This window comes from Copadichromis virginalis, linkage group LG5 (assembly GCF_057382275.1).
Source record: "Copadichromis virginalis isolate Kocher_CV1m ecotype Utaka linkage group LG5, C_Virginalis_male_GT1.1, whole genome shotgun sequence".
Classification (NCBI taxonomy): Eukaryota; Metazoa; Chordata; class Actinopteri; order Cichliformes; family Cichlidae; genus Copadichromis; species Copadichromis virginalis.
Window position 1 is genome coordinate 1439899 of NC_140622.1, and position 26002 is coordinate 1465900.

At 43.2% G+C, this 26002-nt stretch overlaps 1 protein-coding gene across 2 annotated transcripts; it reads right to left on the bottom strand.

The window, feature by feature from the left end:
- Positions 1-1301: 1301 nt before the first annotated feature.
- LOC146708708 (acidic mammalian chitinase-like) lies at positions 1302-6520 on the bottom strand. Of its 2 annotated transcripts, XM_085455518.1 has the most exons (12): positions 6437-6520; positions 6076-6141; positions 5698-5727; positions 5404-5608; positions 5058-5114; positions 4794-4959; positions 3889-4013; positions 3525-3648; positions 3216-3398; positions 2717-2833; positions 2484-2610; positions 1302-1621 (listed from the first exon to the last, which is right to left on the bottom strand). In XM_085455518.1, exons 2-12 carry the CDS (start codon positions 6092-6094, stop codon positions 1413-1415), a joined length of 1362 nt encoding a protein of 453 aa, XP_085311644.1. In that variant the 5' UTR covers positions 6095-6141; positions 6437-6520; the 3' UTR covers positions 1302-1412. The 2 variants fall into 2 exon arrangements, with proteins under 2 accessions (XP_085311644.1, XP_085311642.1); XM_085455516.1 differs by lacking the exon at positions 6437-6520 and having other exon boundaries at positions 6076-6193.
- Positions 6521-26002: the final 19482 nt, after the last annotated feature.

Genomic DNA, 26002 nt, shown 5'->3' on the forward strand with positions numbered 1-26002 from the left:
CTGTACTTGGACCATTGCTGTTTTCTATGTACCTGCTGCCTCTTGGTGTTCTATTACGTTCTTTTAATGTAACCTTTCATTGTTACGCTGATGACCTGCAGCTTTATGTTCCTTTAACCATTGGAAATTGTGCTGAAGTCTCTAAACTAGAATCTTGTCTATCTGCAATTAAGGGCTGGTTATCAGATAATTTCTTGCTCCTAAATAATGATAAGACAGAGTTGATGGTCATTGGGCCACACAAATTTCAGCACTTGTCCCAAAATTTAATCTTGAGAATTGATGACAGTGTCATAAATTGTAGGGACAAGGTAAAAACCTTGGGCGTGTGGTTTGACATGGTGCTCTCGTTTTAAATCTCATGTAATAGAGATAACAAAGACCGCCTTTTATCATTTGAGGAACATAGCCAGACAAGTTTTGTCAAGCGACACTGCAGAGGTTCTTGTCCATGCATTTGTGTCTTCCCGTATTGATTATTGCAATGCTCTTCTTTCTGGGCTACCAAAGAAAGGTTTTAGAGGTCTACAGATGGTGCAAAATGCAGCTGCTCGCATTTTAACAAGAACTGGGAAATTTGAGCACATTAGCCCTGTTCTGAGATCTCTGCATTGGCTACCTTGTCAGGTTCGAGCAGATTTTAAGGTCCTGCTGCTCACCTACAAGGCTTTAAACGGATTGGCACCTTCATACCTCTCCGACCTTTTACATCTTTACGTTCCATCCCGTGCACTCCGATCTCAGGACTCTGGCCTTCTAAAGGTTCCTAGAGCCAGAAAAAAGACAATTGGAGAGCGTGCTTTTTCTTTTCGTGCCCCGTTTCTGTGGAACAACCTCCCTCAAGATGTTAGGCAGGCATGCTCCGTGGAGGTTTTTAAAACTAAGCTGAAGACACATTTGTTCACTTTATCTTACAAGTCTTAATTCCTGGCTTTTAGTTTTTAAATTCTTACTGTTTTTAACTTGTGTTGTGTCTTTTACGTGTATTGCTATGTATCGCTTTTTATTATTTATTTATTTTTTATCTCTTTAGTTTTAAACAGTTGTACAGCACTTTGTTTGAAAGTGCTTTATAAATAAAGTTATTATTATTATTATTATTATTATTATTATTATTAATCAGTTCACAAAATGAAAACATAGCAATAATTGTCACTTAAAATTAGAGCAGCTCAATTACATATAATGTAGTAAGGCACAGTTTTAAAAATATTTAATCATGTATATGAGTTTCTTTTGTTTTTGTCTATTTTTTTTCTATGAAGCACATCAAAGACAAATATTCAAGCCAATCACTGGAACACGTTATGAATTGATTTAGTTTATTTTTGTCAAGAAAATATTGAGTCAAATGCAATGCTTTCTTTTTCTGCTCTCACTCAGGACAGTGATGTTTATCATGCTTCTGTGGCTCAGGGCCAGTTGCAGCACTTGCAGGAGTCCCAGTAGATGAGACCAGGCTGGCAATGGTGCAGGTAGGTGTTTCCTTGGAAGCACTGGAAGTAGGTGGTTTTGTCAGCTGGGTTTTCATACAACCCATCAGGACGGCCACGGCAGAAGTCAGCAGCAGGATCCTTAGTTGTGGTAGGGCGTGGTGTAGTGGTAGGTTTTGGACCAAAGCCTGTATCACAGGAAATTGAAAAAAGGTTATATGCAGAAAGTGACCAAACTTTTGTTTTTATTCTTTTGTTTCTTTCTGCTGAGAGTCCTTAATGGCCTTCTTTTATTTGCTGACTCAGGGTGCTCTACGGTCTTAGTTTTATTGGACTTGACATCTGCCTTTGTTACGCTGGACCATAATATCCTCCTAATGAGGCTTGAACATACAGTAGGCATAAGGGGTAGTGCCTTTAACTGGTTTAGATCGTATCTATCGGATAGGTCCTACTCCGTCACTGCTTCTTTTCCTCTGTTGCTTCCCTGTGGTGTGCCCCAGGGATCTGTGTTGGGCCCTATGTTGTTTTCATTGTATGTGCTCTATCTTCTCTATCTTCGAGAAGTATAATATCTCCTTTCACTTTTATGCTGACCATATTCAAATTTACTTTCGACTGTCTGATGACATTTTGTCGCCAGTACACTGTCTGCTAGAGTGCTTGAGAGAGGTCCAAGACTGGCTCTCTGATAACTCTTATATTAAATGAGAAGAAAACAGAAACAGTGTAGTTTAATAACCATATTCCCCGGGGCCAATTTGCTGATACTCTTGGACCCCCTAAAACCCCCACCTTACATTTACGAATTCTCAGTGATTTTATCCACTAGATTACGCTGAGATGCTTTATTTCCTGTTTTATCTGTATTGATTGTTTAACTAGCATTTCTCACTTGTTAGTTTATTTGTACCCTGTTATCTGTTATGTTTTAACCTTGTTGTGAAGCACTTTGGTGTACCTTTGGTTTTACATCTGCTATATAAATAAAGTTGTGTTGTATTCTATTGTATTTTATAAACGCTGAGTTAGCTGAATTACACCACTTACCCATTGAAATCCTGAGGTGGTTGATGAGAGGATAATCTCCAGCTGAGCAGAAAGATCCACTGAAGTCATCCATATCCATAGTCCACACATGAGCACCTCCCAAATTGTGGGCAGTCAGCCACTGGACCTGCAGGACAGCCAACAAAACTGATTATAATAAAAGTGGGCACAATTCAATAGAACAGAACAAATGCAAGAACTTGTCTTATTTGAGGCATATCAAACCTGTTTACCTTGGAAGAATAGCTGCGCTGGTCATCATAGCCCAACCAGGAACTCCCATAGGTGGCATATGGAACCTCTTGCTCAGAGATCCATCCAAGAGTAGCAGTATTAGTGAAGTCACAGATCTGGTAACCCAGAAACAACACAGGCTTTTGGACTGACATTTTCCTTCTTAAGTGGATTAATGGTAGGTGAAGAGGTTCTTGCATAGGGCTTTTCTACTCTACTTGAGCACTCACAGGGATTTATGAAACATGCATTCATACAAGCACCTTTTCCACACCTAAATGCTTTCTATCTAACATTCACACTTTGATGAACACATTGGAGAGCAACATGGGCTTCAATACCTTGCCTAAGGATACTGGACCAGCCAGGGATCAAAACACAGAGCTTCCAATTAATAGATGACCTCCTCTACTTCCTGAGCTACAGCCACCAATCATGGAGTAATAGGTGACTTACAGCACAAACAAACTTGAGCTTTTTATGAATGTGTTATTGTACCTCATAGAAGGCCCAGAAACCTTCAGTGCGAGTGTAGGGTCCAGCACCTGCGGGCCCATTGGCTGGTGCTCCCAGGCCATTTGCCCCACCGCTAAGACGGAAGGTCCTTCCATAAGTAGGGAAACCTAGCAGCAGCTTTTCAGATGGTGCTCCCAGAGAGACCCAGTGGGCTATAGAGGAGTTCTACAAAACAGGGAGACGAACATTGCATAAAGCTTGTGTTAAACTTGTTATGTTACATTTGATTGGATAACCTTTATCTGAAGAAGAAAGCGAGGACAGATGTAGATGTGATAGTGTGGTTCTTACTATGTTGTAATGAAGTTGTATGCCAGAGTCCACAGCGCTCTCATACAGTGGGCTGTTGTGTCCAGTTACTGGATCCCAGTGACCATGGTAGTCATAGGTCATGATGTTGATAAAGTCAAAGTGTCTGTTGGGTTGGAAATTTTTGTTCAATACATTTGTTCATTTGTGAAAGACACAGACCATATGGGACCTTTGTGGTCACACAATACATGTAAAATTGGGCTCTGTGTCATTTGAAATAAGGAACACTAATAATTAATACTAATGAGTTATTTGCTAATGCTAAAGTTCAGTAATGGTGAAAATTTTGGGGGGGATTCCTTACTTTCCTGAAAATATGTACAAATGCTGAAATCAAGCTTACGGTGCAATCTTGGCGACCTCATATGCTCTATCAACAGTCTGAGGAATTGCAGCAACATTGGCCGATAGCAGCAGCTGAGTTCTCTTGTTTTCTATGGCATCAGCCTCGAATGCTTTTACAAGCTCCTATAGGGGGAAAGGGCAAAAGCAACGCAGAGCCAGTCAGAGAAAATTCTGATTACAACAATGAAGAATGATTATTCTCAAAGCAATGCACTGTTATGATAAAGGGTTTTTTGGGTTTTGTGAAGAAAAGGTGTCAGTTGTTACATAAATACAGTAATGTATAAGTAAAGTAATGTATATTGTAAACTGTTAGGAAAAAGAATGGTGACAGAGGCAAAATGAAAGAAAACACGGTAGGGTACATTCATCCTTTCATCAACCACAGGGTACAGAATGTAACACAAGAAACAAGATTTCCAGTGCAGTGTTATTTCAAGGTCAAAGACACACAGGACCTTATTTTCATTTAATATTTGTGAGGTTTAACATATGAGACCATGGAGACACTGAATGGATTGATTATTATTGGCTGCTCTGTTTTACAAGAATTATTTCATTTCATCAACAAAATTTTGCAATGCAGTGATCAACAAAAATTCAACAAAAAGCAACTTTTTGAAATTAACCCAACCAAAAGAATCCAGTGGTAGAGAAAACACTCGATATTCAGCATCCATTCATTTTTTCCTGCTTATTCAGTTCAGGGTCCTGCTGCTACAGGGTGAGAGGCAGGTTACACTCTTCGTAGGTCACCAGTTTTTCACAGGGCTAACACAGAGACACCATTCACACTCATACTCACACCTACTGTCACCGCTAACAGCGCTAATCATCATGCCACAATGTAGTCTAGCTTCAACATTGCATTTAAAATTTGAGGCCAGTGTGAACTGTGTTTACCGTGACCAATAGAGTGAACTTCTCCTTGTCACCTTCTGGGCTACCATTGTGTCCAGGATATTCCCAGTCCAGGTTTATCCCGTCGAAGTTATGGGCGTGCAGGAAACTGATGGCAGACTTGATAAAGAGTGCACGATTCTCAGAAGTGGAAACCATAGCAATGAATCTGGTGGGATGCAGGGAAATATAAAACATGACATCTCGTCTACATGAAAGTAATAGAGGTAGATATGAGATCTGAGAACTGGTGACGGTGAAACTCACGGGCTCACTCCATTAACAGTTCCTCCAACAGTCAGCAGAGTCTTCAGTGCAGGGTTGCTGTTAGCAGAGAGCAGGAGACACAAAGACATAACCTTAAATAATTAAGGAACACCTGACTTCCAGTCAGATTGCTGTCATCGTTGTGATCCCAATTATTTCTAAATAATTACAAATATTGTGACAGAATTCAAGGTTACTCATCCTTCTTATTTAAATGTTCTTCTAAAAGCTACTCTGCTGAAAGAAGCTGCGATGGAAACACTGAAACGTGGCTTTTGGCTTAAAAGTGGTTGCAGGCTAATATTAAATTGTGGTTAATACTGGTGCATTGCACGACTGAACTCACACATTCTTCAGGCTGTTAAGGCTCCTGTACAGCTCCTCATCATTGTGCTCAATGGGGCTGATCTGGTTGAAGCTGTTAATGGTGGCCAGAGCATAGATGACATGGGTGCACAGGAAGGGATCGATGTTATCTGGTGTGAATTTGCCAGCACTCGGTCTGTACTGGGCCCAGTTGGTCATATGGCACACCAGCTTATTGGCTGAACCTAAGGGCAGATAGAGCAAAGACTCGTTGGGTTTATTCTGAAACGTTGATCATGGTGGCAAGACTCGGTCAATGAACACAGGTACTTACAAATGTGTATAACACACAGAATGCCCAGAGCTGAAAAAAGGAAACAAGAAAACGTGAAAATCGTCGCTTTTGTTATTACTGTTGTTAGATATGATTGTTAACATTTTAGCTGATGCCCGGTGCTGGTAAATTGATGTGTTTTAAATGCCATGCAGCCATCTGCCTTGTTGTTGAGAAACACCATAAATCCTTAAATCATCGCCTGAGCCGTGATCTCTAGTAAATACACGTAATCTTTATCCAAGATAGAAGGATAGAAAAAAATACAGAGTAATTAAAATAACAATAATGATGAACTCAGTATTATAATGACGATGCTCTACCGCTCAATAAATTAACAAGGAAAAATTAATGGAAGAATGAATGAACGTTATTTACCTATAAGGAGTTTTGCCATGTTGTGGTCTGGAGACTCCCCTGGTGTCCTTCTGTAGAACTGAGCTTCTGAGTAATTATAAATCAGTGTCATTAGATACTTCATCCTACACGAGTCACAAAATCAGAGCTTCAACTACAATTGCTCCTTAATTAGTCAGATGAACATTACCTGAGTGAAATTTTACAGATTGTTAAAACAACACAACAAAAAATCTAAAAACTAACTGAATCCTTAATTTGAGGCTTATGTGTAGTTGCTAGTATGTGCACTACAATGTACAAACAATATTCCCAGTTGCAGCAAAATACTAGCTGTGTACAACACAAATCAGAACCCGACTGAACTCATCGATCTCATTACCTTCCAGCAAGGCACACTGGAGCAGACTTCAGAGCTTGATGGAGTTGGACAGATTTATATCTTACTCATTCATGACTAATAGAAAGTATCAAAGTGCAAGTGATAAAGATTCAGGATGGTGGGAGTCTAGGTGACGTGCCTAATAACCCCCCTTCCAGGTAAGACATGGTAAACCCAATCAATAATTTGACTTGGAAATGAGCTATCAGATCAATAGCTGACATTGCAATGATAAGCATAATCAGTACTGTATCTATTAATTAATAACAGCAAATTATCCAGCCATACATTTTCTTCTGGTTAACCACTTCAGGTTTGTCTGGGTGCTGAAACCTTTCCCAGCTGTTAGGTTGAGATCAACTGTAATGATGCAGTGTGTGCAGAATGTTCATTGGCTGTAGATTAAAGTCAGAATGCAAAGCCAAGTATTTAAAAACTCTTATATCCTTATATAATTACATTAATTTAGTACTGGGCACATTTCTAAAAATGTGGGACTGTGTATAAAATGGCTGTAAGTTAATGCAGCACCATTTTAAATCCTTTGAATTAAAGCTGAAAGCTGATTTAATTTAAAACAGAGACCAACAGTGACACAATATACGACCCTGGAAGAATGAACATTTTCAGGGATTTCTATGAAACTTTATATTCACCACAAATAAATCCATCTAAAAATGAAATTAATCATTTTCTTGAAAAACGTAACTCTTCCAAAATGACTAGACAGTCAAGTAATGGCACTGGAGTCCCCACTGACGCCAGGTGAACTCCAGGAAGCCCTGATAAGTATGCCCAGTAATAAGGCTCCAGGTCCAGACGGCTTTCCAGCAGAATTCTACAAATAACTCTGGACAATTCTGCCACCAGTATCCCACATGATGTAGCAGGAATTCATGGAAAATGGCAGACTACCAACAAATATGAACTCTGCAAATATTAGTCTCTTGCTAAAACCAGGGAAAGACCCTGTATCCCTCAAGCTATCGTCCAATATCCCTTATTAATGCAGACCTCAAAATAATCTGCAAAGCTCTCTCAAAGAGACTAGAGGAGATAACCCCCCTCTTAATTCATCCTGACCAAACTGGTTTCATAAAAGGTAGGCACTCATCAACAAACACATGTAGATTACTTAATTTGATAGACTGTTCATGCAGAAAAAACACTGAAACCAAAAAATTATCTCTAAATGCAGAAAAAGCGTTTGAGAGCGTTAACTGGAAATTTTTATTTGCAACTTGACACAAATTTGGTTTGGAAACTCATAAACTGGTTAAAAAGTATTATACAATTTTCCAACAGCTTGTGTCAGAACAAATGACCAGACATCCTCCAGCTTCTGTCTCCTGAGGGCACCAGGCAGGGATGCCCACTCTCCCCTTCACTGTTTGCAGTGTTTTTGAAACAGTAGCAGCAGCAATTAGACAGAATACAGTGATTAAGGGCATAATATGCAAGGATGTAGAACCTTTTACTTTCATGTAGTAGCCTGACTACATCTTCTAAGGTATTAATATCTTTCCGCTTCTTTCTTTTTGGAGGCTCTGAGATGTTGCTTTTCCTCCAGAACTCACAAACCAATCTCTCTGAGGTAATTACATTAATAAACTATTTTTCAAGAGTTTTCAGATTATTCGATTAACTGGTCAAAATCTACAGTTCTTCCGATTAATTGCTCCTTCCATAATTCTTCTTCTACCCCACTGTAACCTGGGAATACTCAATATTTAGGTATTAATTTCTGTCCTAAGCTTGCAGATTTAACTAAATTAAACCACATCCCACTAATAAAGAAAGAAGAAGGTGATCTGGCTAGATGGAAATCTTTACCCATATCACTCATGGGAAGGGTCGCTGCAGTAAAAATGATGGTCTTGCCAAAAATCAATTATTTATTGTCAATGATCCCGAACAAACCGTCACCAGACTGGTTCAGATCTTTGGATTCTCATATTTCTAAATTCCTTTGGAAACATAAACTCAGTGTATCAGAGGACCAAGGATAAAGGAGGATTAGATCTACCTAACTTTCAGCACTACTTCTTAGCCAACAGGCTTCAGTTCATCTCAGGATGGTTCAAACACGCTCTGTTAGATGAACCTTGGCTAGATGTAGAACAAGCACTATGCAATAATCTAGAGATTTCAGACAATTTATCAGCTCAAACATCAAACGACATGAATGCTTTAAAAGCATCAGCATCACCTCTTCTCAGACAGCATGGTGGGAGTTTCTGAAGTTGACAGAGTCTTCATTAATCCCATGCAAACGTACACCTATCTGGAACAACCCTGACATATTACAAAACATTAATATGATTAATTTTCCAGATTGGAGTGGTAAAGGAATCAAATACTTAGAACATATATTAGAAGGAACAGAATTTATCTCATTTGACGGACTAGTTACACAATATAGAATAGAATAGAATAGAATAGAATAGCCTTTATTGTCATTGTACAGAGTACAACGAAATTGGAGTGCCACTCCCTTGGTGCAAGTTTCAATAATAAATATAAATGTAAAATATAAAAAGTACAAAAAAAACAATCGTAAGTACTCAAACAATAGTATGTACAATATATACAGGATAGCAGCATTAATATAATGACAGTATGAATAGCAGCATAATATAATGGCAGTGACGGTATGGTATAGCTAAGCAGGTTCAATTGTTTTTGTGCTTATTTACTACGGTGATAGCTCTGGGAAAGAAGCTATCCCTGAATCTGTTTGTCCTGGTTTTATGTGACCTGTACCGTTGGCCTGACAGTAATAGTTCAAACAGTTGGTTGCTGGGGTGAGAGTGGTCCTTGATGATATTGCCAGCTCTGCTGAGGTACCGAGAGTTTGCAGTGACCTCCAGGCTGGGCAGAGAGCAGCCAGTGATCTTCTGGGCTGTGTTGATGACCCTCTGCAGTACTTTCCTGTCTGCAGCTGAGCACCCTGCATACCATGTTGTTATGCCGTACGTTAGGATGCTCTCTATGGTGGCTCTGTAAAATGTCACCAGCAGCCTCTCCTCCAGGTTGTTCCTCCTGAGCACTCTCAGAAAGTGGAGACGCTGCTGGGCCTTTTTAACCACCGCTGTAGTATTTGCAGTCCAGGAGAGGTCATCAGATATCTGCACGCCCAGAAACCTCATGGAGTGTACCCTCTCCACACAGCTCCCGTGAATGTAAAGTGGGGCCGGGTCTGCTCTGCCCTTCCTGAAGTCCAAGATAAGTTCTTTAGTTTTCGTGGTGTTCAGTTGGAGGTTGTTAACTGAACACCACTCAGTCAGTCTGTTGACCTCATCTCTGTAGTCCGACTCATCCCCCCTTGAGATGAGTCCAACCACTGTGGTGTCATCCGCGAACTTTATGATGGTGTTTGAGAGATGGGTAGGGGAGCAGTCGGATGTGTAGAGCGTAAACAGGAGGGGACTCAAAACACATCCTTGTGGAGACCCGGTGCTGAGTGTGATGGTGCTGGACCGGTGGGGGCCGAGTCTGACAGACTGTGGTCTATTTGTCAGGAAGTCCTTGATCCAGAGGCAGATGGGGGTGGAGAGTCCCAGGTGAGACAGTTTCTGGACCAGGATCTCCGGGATGATATGATTGAATGCTGAGCTGAAGTCCAGAAAGAGCATTCTCACATAGCTTCCTCGGTGCTCCAGGTGACTCAGCGCAGTGTGGAGCGCTATGGTGATAGCGTCCTCGGTGGAACGATTTGTCCTGTAGGCAAATTGGTGGGGGTCCAGAGTGGGAGGCAGACCGGCCCTGATGTGCTGACAGACCAGTCTCTCAAAGCACTTCATCACTACAGGCGTAAGTGCAACAGGCCTGTAGTCATTTGGGCTGGCCACAGCTGTCTTCTTGGCGATGGGGATGATGGTGGAGGTTTTGAGGCAGGGCGGGACGGTGTTTGATGACAAGGAAAGGTTGAAGATTTTAGTGAAGACTCCGGTCAGTTCGTCAGCACATGCTCTGAGAACCTTTCCATGTATTCCATCAGGACCTGCCGCCTTCCTGGGATTCACTGACCTTAGAACACACCTCACTTGGTGCTCCCTAAGTGTTAGTGTGCCAGTGCTGGGGGCGGGTGGAAGTGGTGTGGCAGCTGAGGGCTTGGTCGTCTCAAAGCGGGCGAAGAAACGGTTTAGATCCTCAGCCAGTGAGGCATCAGTCCTAGATGTTGCCTGGTTATTGCTTCTGTAGTTGGTAATGTGATTGATCCCCTGCCACATTTTTCTGGGGTCGTTGTCAGCAAAGTGATCTTCAATCCTCCTCCTATAGGCAGCCTTAGCTTTCCTGATGCCTCTACTCAGGTCTGCCCTGGCCGCCCTATACGCAGCCCTGTCCCCTGACTTGAAGGCAGTGTTGCGGCTTTTTAGGAGGGATTGCACTTCGCTATTCATCCAGGGTTTTTGATTTGGAAACACCCTGACCCTTTTGTTGACGGTGACATTGTCAACACAGTTCCTGATGTACGAGAGTACAGTGTCCGTGTACTCCTGGAGGTTGTGGCTGGAGAATAAATCCCATACAGTTGTTGAGAAGCAGTCCTGCAGTTGAGAAAGGGCTCCTTCAGGCCAGGTTTTTATTGTCTTTGTCTGGGGCTTTGTTTTTCTCAGCAGGGGGGTGTAGGTGGGGGTGAGGGACATGCAGAGGTGGTCAGATCCAGCCAGGTGGGGGAGGGGTGTCGCTCTGAAAGCATGCCTGATGTTTGAATAGACATGGTCCAAAGTGTGTTCTCCTCTCGTAGCAAAGTCCACGAACTGGACAAATTTAGGAAGCACAGTCTTTAGGCACGCTTTGTTAAAGTCGCCGGCGACAATAAAAACCCCATCGGGGTGGGCAAGCTGTTGTTTGTTTATGGTGTTGAGCAAGAGGCTGAGAGCCGTGCTAACGTTAGCATCCGGCGGTATATAAACAGCTATCACAATGACTACTCTAAACTCCCTCGGGATGTAAAAAGGTCTGCACGAGACTGCCAGAACCTCCAAATCAGGAGAACAGTGTGTGTGAATGATCCTACTGTTACAACACCACTCGTTATGCACGTAAACACATAGCCCCCCTCCTCTGCTTTTACCTGAGTTGCTGTTTCTGTCATGCCGGTGTAGCATGCGGCCTGCTAACTCGACTGCAGCGTCGGGAATCAGCAGGTGGAGCCACGTCTCCGTAATAAGAATAATGCTGCAGTTACGTGCAAAGCTTGTGTTGGCTATCTGTAGCTCCAATTCGTCAAGTTTGTGGGTGATGGATCTGGCGTTCGATAGGAAAAGGCTCGGAAGTGCTGGCCGGTGTGGATGTTTGCGTAGCCTAGCGTCTGAGCCCGACCGGCATCCCCTCTTCTGCTTTCTTTCCCTCCGTCGCCTTCTACGCTTGCTGGGCGGGCAGACCATCCACGGTGACCCTGGCGGTCTCGCTATCTCCACCAGGATGTTGTGTGTTCGCTGATAGTCGCCAGAAACAGACAAACTATATTTAAAACCTAGATCAATTAGGTTCTGGCGACTGTAAGAGATGGCGGCGTTGCAAACATTCAAAAATATCCACATTAAAAGTAAAAACGAGCACCAAACTGGAGAGCTAAGAGCCGCTGCACCCGTGCGCGCCGCCATCTTGGTTTTTTTTTGTTTTTGTTTTTTTTTATGGGATCAACAAGAAAAGATTTTTAGAATATCAACAAATTAAATCCATAGTAAAAAAGAAATTTAAACCGGGTCAAGTTGAACAACAAACACCACCAAGTGTGGTTCAATTTCTTACTCTTAAAACCCCCAAATTACTATCCAAAACATACAGAATGCTTTCTAAAACAGATGAATCAATATCACTTCCTATTGCAAAATGGGAAGCGGATTTATCAGTTAACTTAGACCTAAACTTCTGGTCTCAGATTTGCTTAAAAACCTTTAAATTGATTAGAAATCCCAGTCTTCAGTTAATTCAATACAAAATACTACATAGAGTGCACTATACAGGTCATAGGATGTTCAAGATGGGCTTTACGTCTACCAACAACTGCTCACACTGTCAAGGCAATACACCGGACAATTACATCCACGCTCTTTGGTTCTGTCCACCAGTTCAGAAATTTTGGCGCGAGATATGTGAAGACTTATCAAAGTGTCTGAAATGCAACATTCCAGCCTTTAGTGTGCATGCTGGGCAACTTGGATGAGGTCACTGCAGAAATAAACACAGCCCACGTTGTTTTTACTGCCCTATGCATCGCCAAGAAAACGGTCCTCATTAACTGGAAAAATAAAAATAATCTTAATTCTAACCAATATAAAAACCATCTAATAGATCACATTAGTCTTGATACAGCCTCTGGCATCACATTAGATCAATCCCTTTGGGCTCCTTTGAGCGGCTCCATCACCTAGTGAGGGTTGGGGTGTCGTGGTTTTGTCACGCCTTCGCTAGTATTGCTGGTGTGTGTCATAGGCGTGGGCTTGGGGCATCTGGGGAATCCCTAGGGACATTTCAACCGAGGAGCACCAACTGGGGCCCGTGGTCATGTTCTGATGGGGGCTCTGGTAACTCTTGGGTGGTGTTTTCCTGGTGGCTGCATGCAGCAGGGCTGGGGTGGGTTTGCATTGGTGGACATGGGTCACTGGCCCAGTGACCTAGCTGCCCCTGGGTTGTCTGGAGCGGGCATGGGGTCTTGGGGTTCTGGGAGTGCTCAGTCTCCAGGCTTTGGCTGGGTCCTGGGGGCTCGGGTCCTGGCTGGTGTGTCGCTGGGGTTGTGGGTGGGTGCATGCACTTGGGCCCTGCCCTGGCGTGGGGGGCCTTTGATGCGCCGGCGGAAATGGGGTTATTTTCAATCGGTGGGGAGTTTGTCAGATCCTTGCAGGAGGTCTCTGCTCCACAGGAGTCCACTCTGCAGGTGGGGGAGTGGCAAAGGAGAGGTGGAGAATGAACTCAACCTGGGTGTTGATTGTCTTATATAGTGTGGTAGACAGTGTTGGTCAAGTTACTTGAAAAAAGTAATAAGTAACTAATTACTGATTACTTCCCCAAAAAAGTAATCCCGTTACTTTACTGATTACTTATTTTCAAAAGTAATTAATTACTTAGTTACTTAGTTACTTTTTAAAAACACGATTTACAACCTGAAGAGGTGATAAAGCGATAGATCTTTCAGCCCAATTCTACTTTTTCTACATAATCCATCATACAAAATGTAATCAAATGGAAAAGTCTCTTTTTAAAACTTGTTTTATCAGTTTTAATCTTTTAACTTCATGCATCAAGCAAACATTTTATTATATGCAACATTCTCTGACTGGAAGAAATTAGTTTAATATTTAGACCTATTTTCTGCACATTCCAGCACATAAAATAAAATATTTTTTGTGTTTACACTCAGTCTTTCAAATAGATGCAAGTGAAACACAGCAGAAAATAAATAAAGTCAAAGACTCAGCGGTCCTGTTGCTCTATTTTCTTTTTTTTTGTGTGTGTGTGTGTGTCCTGTTTGGATCTTTAGCCATCAGAATTGTTGTCTTAAGGCCAAGAAAGATGCCAGATTTATTTTACCAAGTGGATCATCATGGCCTTGCCATATTGGTCCATTTGATTGACCTTTATTATAATTATGAATTTATTTTATTTTCAGTTGCTACAAACAGGACAGACATGACTGGGGGATAGGACAGGGAGAAAGAATGAAAGAAAGAGAGGGAGAGAAAGAAAACCAAAGGGGAGAAGAGACGGTGAGAAAGGGGGGAAGAAAGAAAGAAAAACAAACAAAAACTCCTGGATCACCTGTATGGAGAAAAAAAAACAGAAGACAAAGCAAACAACAAAGAGCAACATAATAAAAAACCAGCACCATCACAATAAACTAGCTAGCAGTAGATAACAGTAGATACTAAATATTAAACGATATTGTGCAGCACGCAAGATAGACAGCGCACAATGTGCTTTGAGGCAGCAGCCAAGAAAGCTTTAGTCCGCGTCTGTGAACACCCGTGTGTACACCTGTGTGCACACCTGTGTGGATCAGCATGCTTGTATTCCAAAGGTTTCTCCATGTAAGGATCTGCTAGGGAGTGTGGGGAGCCATAGCCCCGTCCCCCAGGGCATGAAGCAGGTATGAAGGAGATCCAGGCCCCCGACATCCAGAGGCCCCAGAGTACAAGGACCCGAGGAGGACCACTAAAAGGGGGGGAACCGTGCCACCCTCCTGGGAAGAGCTGAGTAGAGCCCCAAACGAGAGGTCACCCAGCAGCCACGGAGCAGAGACCAGAGGGGGTTGCAGTGTGCAGCCAGCTGTGCCAGAGAGGACCGAGCTTCAGGCCCAGAGGCCAGAGGCCTGAGGGCACCCCACCCCCTGGAAGGGGCCCAGCCGGGCCACAGGCGCCAGGCCCTGCCAATCGGCCACCAGGAGTGAGCCGGTACATACATGAGCGCCCAGCCCCAGACGACAAGGACCACCAACACACCAACGTCTGAGGGCATCAGCCACCGGCAGGGAGTGTGGTGAGGGGAGATAGGCCTCCGTACTTTAGAGGGCCTGAGATGTACCCAGAGAGGTCGAGTCTAAGACCCAACCTGACATATAGACACAGACGAACAGGCGCACGCAGACAGAAACATGCATTCCCACCCCCATATACACAACCAAATACTCGGCACTCACCCAACGTGTAGACAGACACAAATAGACACTGCACAAACAGTCGCACTCCCCAGACATACTCTATATCCCAGGTCCAGGTACCCCCGCCCCCAGAGGGGCAAGCTGCACCTAGACCCAGGAGATGTAATCCTTCTGTCTGGGGTGGAGGCAAGCGGACCACCTCCTTATCTGCAGTAGCAGGGAGGCCCCGCATCCCAGACCCCAATCTGACGGCCAGCACCTCCTCCCAGCCCCCCAGCCCTGACGGCTAACAGAACCGGGGTGAGCGAAGACCCCAAACCTCCCTCCGCCCGCTCATATGTCGTGTTGCTGTGTGCTGTTCTAAAGTGCATTTAAAACACAGGAGAGCATGGTACTAGCTTCCTCTCAGAGAGCAGCACGGCTCTTCCCGAAAACCCTTAGTGTCTACATGCATTTAAAATTGAGGGTAGGGCACCAGCACCAGAGGTGGGTTGGAGTACACCGACCATCCTCTGGATGCTGTAAAACATGCCCACCCCCAAGGCCCTATATGTATGTGTTATGTAAGAGTGAGTAATGTGGATGTCTAGGTTGCAGAATAAAATTGAGGCACAGGCGGCCAGAAGGGGACAGAGGGGGAGTGCCTCCCCTGCACCCTGGTGACATACCTGCACCCCAAGCCCTGCGTGTCTGGGTGGGTGTGGTAGAGCGGGAATAGGGAGGCAGCTGAGGATGGGGAGGGAAGAAAGGGAGGGGCAAGCGGCCCCTCCCTGGGGCCAGCTCCCCCGCTGACCCCAGTAGGCACCCCCACACTCTGGAACCCACCAGGGCAAGGGGGCCCAGGCCCATCCGGACCGGGGCCCGCAGCAGCAGCACAGCCCCACAGAGTCCGGGGCAGCCCACCCGACTCCACCCCAGAGAAAACTGCACCCACCCCATCATCCAATCATCTCCCAAACTACACAAGACAATAGACACCCAGGTTGAGTTCATTCTCCACCTCTCCTATATCTCTCCCCCCACCTGCAGAGTGAGCTCCTGTAGTGAGGAGACCACCTGCAAAGATATAACAACCTCCCCACCAGTTAGAGAGCCCCCTAGTAGGGCCGATGCACCAGAGGTCCCCTGCACTGGGGCTGAGCCCCCCTGCATCCACCCGCCCACAAACCCCAGACCGGGGGCGGAGCACCCCCAGACCCCCAAGCCTCCACACCCGTCCCGGACCCACCCAGGGGCAGCCAGGCTACCAGGCCAGTAACCAACGTCTGCCAGCACAGACCCTCCCCCATCTCCGCTGTATGCAGCCACAAGGAAAACACCATCTAAGAGCCACTAACCAGGTCATGGCCACATCCCCCAGGTTAGTCCCTCCAGGGAAACAGCCCTAGGGACTCCCCAGACGCCCTAAGGCCGTCCCTACCCCCATATCAACCACAATAGCGAAGGCAGGACCAAACCATGACCCCCACCCCTCACTAGGTGATGAAGCCGATCAAAGGAGCCCAAAGGGATTGATCAAATGTGATGGCAGAGGCTGTATCAAGACTAATGTGATCTATTAGATGGTTTTTATATTGGTTAGAATTAGGATTATTTTTATTTTTCTAGTTAATGAGGACCATTTTCTTGGCGATGCATAGGGCCGTAAAAACAACGTGGGCTGTGTTTATTTCTGCATTGACCTCATCCAAGTTGACCAGCAAGCACACTAAAGGCTGGAATGTTGCATTTCAGACACTTCGATAAGTCTTCACATATCTCACACCAGAATTTCTGAACTGGTGGACAGAACCAAAGAGCGTGGATGTAATTGTCCGGTGTATTTGCTGTGCACTGTGAGCAGTTGTTGGAAGGCGTATAGCCCATCTTGAACATCCTATGACCAGTATAGTGCACTCTGTGTAATATTTTGTATTGTATTAATTGCAAACTGGGATTTCTGATCCATTGAAAGGTTTTTAAGGATATCTGAGACCAAAGGTTTTGGTCTAAGCTGATCGATAAATCCGCTTCCGCAAGTAAGAAATTGTACCACACTTGGTGGTGTTTGTAATTCAGCTTCACTGGGATTAAATTTCTTTTTTACTATGGATTTAATTTGTTGATATTCCAAAAATCGTTTCTTGTTGATCCCATTTTGTGTAACTAGTCTGTCAAACGAAATAAAGTCTGTTCCTTCCAATATATATTCGAAGTATTTAATTCCTTTGCAACTCCAATCTGGAAAGTTTATCATATTATTGTTTTGTAATATGTCCGGATTGTTCCAGATAGGTGTACGTTTGCATGGGATTAATGAAGGCTCTGTCATTTTTAGAAACTCCCACCATGCTGTCAGAGAAGAGCTGATGCTGATGCTTTTGAAGCATTCATGTCGTTTGATGTTTGAGCTGATAAATGGTAGGTCTGAAATTTCTAGGTTATTACATAGTGCCTGTTCTACATCTATCCAAGGTTCATCTAAGAGGGTGTGTTTAAACCATCTAGAGATGAACTGAAGCCTGTTGGCTAAAAAATAGTGATTAAAGTTAGGCAGATCTAATCCTCCTTTATCCTTGGTCCTTTGTAGTGTTTTTAAGCTGATACGTGGGGGTTTATCTTTCCAAAGGAATTTAGAAATATACGAGTCTAGAGATCTGAACCAATCTTGTGATGGCTTATTTGGGATCATTGAAAATAAATAGTTTATTTTTGGCAAGACCATCATTTTTATAGCGGCGACCTTTCCCATGAGTGTTATGGGTAAAGATTTCCATCTAGCCAGATCGCCTTCTACTGTCTTTAAATATGGGATGTGGTTTAATTTAGTTAATTCTGAAATTTTAGGAGAGACATTAATACCTAAATATTTTATATTTCCAGAAGCAGAAGAATTATGGAAGGAGCAATTAATCAGACGGACTGTAGATTTTGACCAATTAATTGAGTAATCTGAGACAAAGAATTTATCAATGCAATTACCCCAGAGATATTGGTTTGTGAGTTTTGGAGAAAAAGTAACACATCATCCGCATAAAGGCTGATTTTATGTTCTACATTCTTACATTTTATGCCCTTAATTGTTGTAGCCTGTGTAATTGCTGCTGCTAGTGGCTCAATATTATTTTACAATAAATTGCAAACAGTGAAGGGGAGAGTGGGCAACCCTGCCTGGTGCCCCTCAGGAGACAGAAGCTGGAGGATGTTTGGTCATTTGTTCTGACACAAGCTGTTGGGGAATTATATAATATTTTAACCAGTTTATGAAAGAGGATCCAAAACCAAATTTGTGTAAAGTTGCAAATAGAAATTTCCAGTTAACTCTGTCAAACGCTTTTTCTGCGTCTAAAGAGAATATTGTAGTTTCTAGGTTTTTACTGTATGAGTAGTCTATCAAATTAAGTAATCTACGTGTATTTGTTGATGAGTGCCTACCTTTTATGAAACCAGTTTGGTCAGGATGAATTAAGAGGGGGGTTATCTCCTCCAGTCTCTTTGAGAGGGCTTTGCAGATTATTTTGAGGTCTACATTAATAAGGGATATTGGACGATAACTTGAAGGAAATACAGGGTCTTTGCCTGGTTTTAGTAAGAGACTGATATTTGCAGAGTTCATATTTGTTGGTAGTCTACCATTTTCTTTGATTTCCTGCAACATCATGTGAAAAACGGGTGCCAGAATTGTCCAGAATTCTTTGTAAAAATCTGTTGGAAAACCGTCTGGACCTGGAGCCTTATTATTGGGCATACTTATCAGGGCTTCCTGGAGTTCACCTGGCGTCAGTGGTGAATCCAGTGCCATTGCTTGGGTGTCTAATAATTTTGGAAGAGTTATGTTGTCGAGAAATTGATCAATTTTGTTTTTAGATGGGTTTATTTGTGGTGTGTATAAAGTTTTATAGAAATCCCTGAAAATTTTATTTTTTTAGGATCATATATTGTGTTCCCAGATAAATCTTTAACAGCACAAATAGTTGTTTTTTCTTTATTGATTTTTAACTGGTTAGCAAAAAATTGTCCGGATTTGTTACCGTGTTCATAATTTTGCAGGCGAAGTCTTTGTACTAAGAATTTAGTCTTTTTTATTAATAATTTCATTTAATTCTAGTTTTGTCTTGCGTATTTTGTTTAATATTTCTTGATCTTGGTGTGACATCACATAAGGATTTGATGTATATTTGTATATATTTTATTTATTGTTTACTCTATTTAATTTGTAAAATATGTGTACACACACACACACACACACACGTAGAAAAATATTTAGTATACACATCCAGAAATGCATATACTAATATATATTGTACATATATTTATTAGTTTCAGATGTAGCCATTCTTGTATTTTGCACAACTCTGTTGCTTGTGAAGCTCGCACACAAGAATTTCACTCGCATGTGCTGTACCAATGTACCTGCACATGTGATGTGACAATAAAAGTGATTTGATTTGATTTTGATTTGATGTTTTTCTCTAGTTCCTGAATTTTTTTGTTTTCTTCTTTCTTCTTATGTGATGAGAAAGATTATTTTACCTCTCATCACAGCTTTCCCTGCTTCCCAGAGGACAGATGCTGATGTTCTAGGAATGTCATTAAAGCCTAAATATAGAGTCCAGTCTTTTTTAAAGTATCTTCGTCTTTGAGCAGTGATGTATTAAATCTCCAGTTTTTACTTGGCGTAGTATTATTCTTGTGCATTAGTGTTAAAGATACAGGAGAATGATCGCTGACAGCTATAGGGTGAATCTCAGTGTCTGAAATGTCGTTCAGCAGTGAGCTGCCGACCAAAAAATAATCCAGACGAGAGTAGGAGTGATGGACATGTGAGAGAAAAGTATATTCCTTACTGGTGGGGTGAAGGGAGCGCCATGCATCGCAAAGACCAAAGTCGCTCATATACTGTTTGATTATATTTGTGGATTGCCAATTACGCTGAGTTCCTGCTGTATTGAGCCTATCCATGTCTTCATTTAGTCCAAGGTTGAGGTCACCTCCAAGAATGAGTGTGCAATCTAGGTGTTCGGAGAGTGTACTAAAAAAACCGTGAAAGAATGAGGGTTCATCAACATTTGGACCATATATACTTACAATACCTAGCTTTTGGTTAAGTATAGATAGTTTGACGAATAGGAATCTGCTCTCTGGATCTATAACTGTATCGAGTACTGTGAAATTAATATTTTTATGTATTAGAATTGCTACTCCCCTTTGTCTAGAATTATAACAGGCTGAGAACACAATAGGAAACTCAGGTGTTTTAAGTTTATTCAAACCTGTGACAGGCATGTGGGTTTCTTGTAATAAAACAACGTCTGCCTGTAATTTTTTAAGTTGGTTAATTATTTTTAACCTTTTTTCCCTAGAGCCAGCTCCATGCACATTCCATGTACAAATCTTAGCATGCCCATAGTTGTGTGTTTGTGGCTAATGATGTACGCTGTATGTCTCGCTTAGACGGGTGAGGAAAATGGAAACACATCTTTTTTTTTTTTTGGTGAGTAAAGAGAAGAAAATGCATGGTAAGAAGCTCCATAGGTCTGACTATGTGTGTGCATAATAATTAATATCAGCAAATGTGTGCGTGTGTCCTATATCTGTGTGCGCTGTGTGGCTGTTGTAAATGTGTTGCCTTTAAACGCATGTGTGTGCGTGATCGTGCAGAGTAAGCATGTAGAAATAGACAGTGTCGCTTGTGGATGGATAGGGAAACAGGTGATCGACGCAGTGATAGAAAAGAGAAGCAAATAAACCAAAGAGCAAGGTGCGCGACAAGAGGGAGAGAGGGAAAGAAATAAAAACGGAAACATTCCAATTAAAGCGTTGGCGGAGAGTGACGGTGACGTTATACTAAATTAGCAAACTGAAATTACATAGTTAAGCAAAAGTTAATACAAGAGAGTGTGAGTGAAGAGGATAGTGTAGCGGATTCTTATCTGGTGTGCGGTCAATACAGCCATGGAGTGATGCCGGGGTCGCAGTAGAGCTGTCCGTCCACGTAGAGCCGGTCCACGGCGATGACAGCTCGGGAGCCTTTCTGGATAAAACTACGTCTGACTGGGAAGAGGACCCTGCGTCGTTCCAGGATCTCTTTGGGGAACTGGTCGTTCACGCTGAAATCCGTTCCTTTCAGCTCTCTGCCACAACTCTTCACCTGCTCCTTCTGCTTGAAGTGGCCGAATTTGGCTACAATAGGACGTGGTCTTCCTGTCTTCGGAGCCCCTATGCGATGCACTCTATCGAACCCTATGTTTTTCACCGTGTCCTCCGGCAGCTTCAGGTGGATTTTAATGAAGCATCTCACGGTCGTTTCCGGGTCCTCTCCGGCAGACTCTGGAATACCAGAAAACACCAGATTATCTCTCATGCTACGGGCTTGTAAATCCATAACGGTCTCTTTTATTTTTTTATTTTCTATGTTTAATTGGGTCACATTTTCGGTTAGAGATTTGACCGAGTCCCGTAGCGTGACGTTTTCCGCAGCAAGTGTTTCCACCTGCCGCTGGCTGAACTCCAGGGATTCTTTTAGAGATTTAAATTCCCGGTGTAAGATCTCCACCAGGGACAGCCTTGCATCAAAACTGGACAATCACTTATCAATTGACTCCAGGATGTCGATGATATCTTTGCTGGCAGGCGATGTTGTGCCGGGGGAGTCTGCCGGGCGATATCGCCCGTCTCAACTTTGGCCGGGGAAGACGCGCTCTGGGCCTTCTTCATCACTAAATCTTCGAAGCACCGGTCGATGTAATCTTGGAGAGCGTCTAAACTCTCCTCGTTGTCCTCCAGGGTGTTAGAGATGATAGGACAGATGTTGTTAGTTATATGACAGTTGGTTAGTTTATTTGGCAATACTGAAGCTTGAAAAAACTTTGTTAAACTCTATGCTACCATTCACTTTTTTTTTCCCCGCCAAATCTCCGGCGTCTGACGTCACCTACAACATGGGTCGCTTACCTTTCCCCGTCACTTCCGTCACTTATCTCACCTTCCGTCACTTCCCTCCTGGACGTAGCGTTTTCAGCGGCTGAGGGCATCAGCCACTGGCAGGGAGTGTTGCTCTATTTTCACCTGTAAAGCAGGAGTGAGGTAGGCGGAGGTTTACCCTGGTGCAGGTGTGCCGCGGTCAGTGGAAGAATCCGCGAGTTTCTCTGTGAGTTTCCCATTACGTCGTAGCTACTCGGTCCTTGCTCGGAAGTTTAGGGGTTTTTTCGCTGTAAAAAGAAGTTTTCTTCCCACGCACGATGGACGCTAATGTTTTTGTCACTTTTTATGGAATCAAACTCAAAGTAAGGTCAGTACTTCCACGCTTTAAACGCTGCACACTCTCCCGGACTCGATATATGATCCACTGTTGATCTGCACACAGCTGTTGTCACGAACGTCGCACTCGCTTACGTCACTGTCATGAGACATTCTCGCAAAAAAAAAAAATCACGGTTTTCGTAACGCAGTAACGCAGCGTTCCTACGGGAAAGTAACTGTAATCTAATTACCGTTTTTGCAATTGTAATCCCTTACTTTACTCGTTACTTGAAAAAAGTAATCGGATTACAGTAACGAATTACAAGTAACGCAGAACAACCTCCAGATCAACACTAGCAAAAACAAGGAGCTGGTGGTAGACTTCCACAGGCACAAATATCCTCCACTGCAACCACTGGACATCCAAGGTATGGACATTGAGACTGTGGACAGCTACAGGTACCTTGGTGTTCATCTGGACAACAAACTGGACTGGACTCATAATTCAGACGCCCTCTACAGGACAGGGCAGAGCAGGCTGTACCTGCTGTGGAGACTCAGGTCGTTTGGAGTGGAGGGCCCACTCCTGAAGACCTTCTATGACTCTGTGGCGGCCTCAGCCATCTTTTACGGTGTGGTCTGCTGGGGCAGCAGCATCTCTGCCGGGGACTGTCATCCCTGTTGGACAACATCTCCCACCCCATGCAGTAGACTCTGACAGCACTGAGCAGCTCCTTCAGTGGGAGACTGCGGCACCCACAGTGTGGGACGGAGAGATTTCACAGGTCTTTCCTCCCCACTGCTGACAGACTCCACAACAAACTGTCAGGGCTCTGTGTGCGGGGAGGTGGAGATGTGGATCCAAGGACTCTGAGACGGAAATATAACTGAAAACCACAGCTTTATTGCTGGCACCAACAAAACAGAAACCAAACATGAAAACACTAACTGGAACACACAGGCAGGATCTGAGGGTACGACGTGACACTGGGTTGAGGACAACACAGGGCTAATATACACAGGGTGGTAATCAGGGAATGGGTAACAGAAGGGAGACACAGCTGGGGGAGATCAGGGCTAATGAGACGGGGGAGCTAAGCTGCACACACTAACATAAGACAAAGACTTTCACAATGAGACAGGAAACAAGAAACCACTAAACAAAGATGCAGACATGACACAGAGACAGACTAGACACTGAACAGAAACTGCAATACACATGAGAACGCAAAACCTAAGAACTGACACCTCACCAAGAATAACTGAAACAGATCTATAATGATAATAATAAGAAACTCAAAATGCTGACCCAGAACCGTGACACAAACACACACATCCAAAACACAATGATAACTTTCATCCTGTCTCTGCATGTTATTCTATCTTATCTTATTCTAGTCTATTGTTTTTTCTTTTTTTCTTCATTTTTACTGCTCTTGTACTTTCTACCATGACCAGATAAAGGTTTATCTTATCTTATCTTATAAAGTTAAAAGATTAAAACTAATAAAACAAGTTTTAAAAAGAGCCTTTTTTATTTGATTCAATTTCACATGATGGATTAGGCAGAAAAAATAGAATTGGCCTGAAAGGTCTGTTGCTTTATCACGTATTCAGGTTGTGTATCATGTTTTTAAAAAGTAACCAAGTAATAAAGTAACCAATTAGTTTTGAAAATAAGTAATCAGTAATGTAACGGGATTAGTTTCTTGAAGAAGTAATCTGTAATAAGTAACTAATTACTGTTTTCAAGTAACTTGACCAACACTACTCACCAGTTAGTTAAACTTCAGGAATGTCTGAAAGACACACAAATGATGATCTCTAATTCCCTGCTTTGTTTGGGAAAATACTGAGGTCACTCTACTCTGTAAAAATCTTAGAAACATGGTGTTCATGCTTTTGCTAAAAGTAAATCATCTTTACTCTTAATCAAAGATAAAAATCCAAGTATGAGTTTCATTAATATGTATGTGTGTGTGTGTGTGTGCGTGTGTGTGTGTGTGTGCGTGTGTGTGTGTGTGTGCGTGTGTGTGTGTGTGCGTGTGTGTGTGTGTGTGTGTGTGCGTGTGTGTGTGCGTGTGTGTGTGTGTGTGTGTGTGTGTGTGTGCGTGTGTGTGTGCGTGTGTGTGTGTGTGTGCGTGTGTGTGTGTGTGTGTGTGTGTGTGTGTGCGTGTGTGTGTGTGTGTGTGTGCGTGTGTGTGCGTGTGTGTGTGTGTGTGTGTGCTTCTGTGCCGTCTGTACCAGAGAATGTGTGCAAACATGGCAAACAGCCCAGATCCTGTGAGGGTTCCTCAGACATACGAGGGGTGGACATCAGAGGCAGTTAGAACTCCTCACCCAGCAGCTCCATCTGCACTGCCTACTGGTAAAACTCAGCATCAGGAACTGGACTTTGCAAACAGAGAGTCAATCCATACTTCATGTATTGGGGTGCTGGTTTCACAGACTAACAGAAGGTAAACTGTAAGAAATCTTGGAGTCATTTTGGACCAGTATAATTTCTTTAATGAGCATATTAAACAAGGACTGCTTTCTTGCATGTGTGAAATATAACTGTTAAATTAAAACAAAAAAACTCAGAGTGATACTACAAATTGACTTGATTTGCACTGGTTGCATTTCTTAACATTTAAGCTGGACTATTGTAATTCATTATTATCAAGTTGTCCTTTCAGCTGATCCAAAATGCTGCAGCAAGAGTCCTGACAGGGACTAGAAAGAGAGCAGAATTCTCCTGTATTGCTTCCCTTCATTGGCTCCCTGTTAAATCCAGAATTCAAAATCCTGCTCCTGTCATGGTCCTGAGTCTGACGACTCTTTATGCTTTTGTTTATCCTGAGTATGTATTCTGTTATGATTTGCCATTTCTTAGGTTTCTGTTCTGTGCCTGCCCTGGTCCCACTTCTGTCTATGGTGTCACACTGTCTGTGTGTGAATCTGTCTGTTCAGTTCAGTGTCTTGTCTGGTTCTCTGTGTCCGAGTTTCCTGTTTTATTCTGAAGGTCTCTGTCTCATGTGAGTGTGTCCAGTTTCCGTTTCCTCTGTCCCGTCAGCTCTGATTCCTCCCAGCTGTGTTGCCCTCCTGTCTCTCATCCCCTGATTACTGCTGTGTGTATTTAGGCCCTGTGTGTTCTCCTGCTGGTTGTTGGTTCTGCGTCTCTCTGCCTCACACACCGTTTCGTATGTTCTCAGGTTTGTTATTTAGTTTTCCCGGTTTAGGTTTCTTTAGTCATTTGTCATTCCTCACTCCTCACTGCCTGTTCCATCACCCTATTACTTGCAAATAAACGTCACTTGCATCAGTCAACTGCCTGCGTTTTGGGTCCTTTTCCCTCCAACACCACACAGCTCGCCTCGACAGCGTGACAGCTCCTCACATACATCTCATCTTATCTTAATGACCTTGTAGTACCATATCACCCTATCAGAGCACTTCGCTCTCGCTCTGCAGGCCTACTTGTTGTTCCTAGAGTATTTAAAAGTAGAATGGGAGGCAGAGCCTTCAATTTTCAGGCCCCTCTTCTGTGGAACCAGCTTCCAGTTTGGTTTCAGCAGACAGACACTGTATTGTAGGTCTACCTTACAATATAAAGCGCTTTGAGGCGACTGTTGTTGTGATTTGGCACTGTATGAAAAAAACTGAATCGAAGTATACAGAACACATGTAGACAGGTTGGTCATAGGTTGGTCCCATCCACTCTCACACACTCTCAAGAGGATAAGGACCTGGTCCAGTGT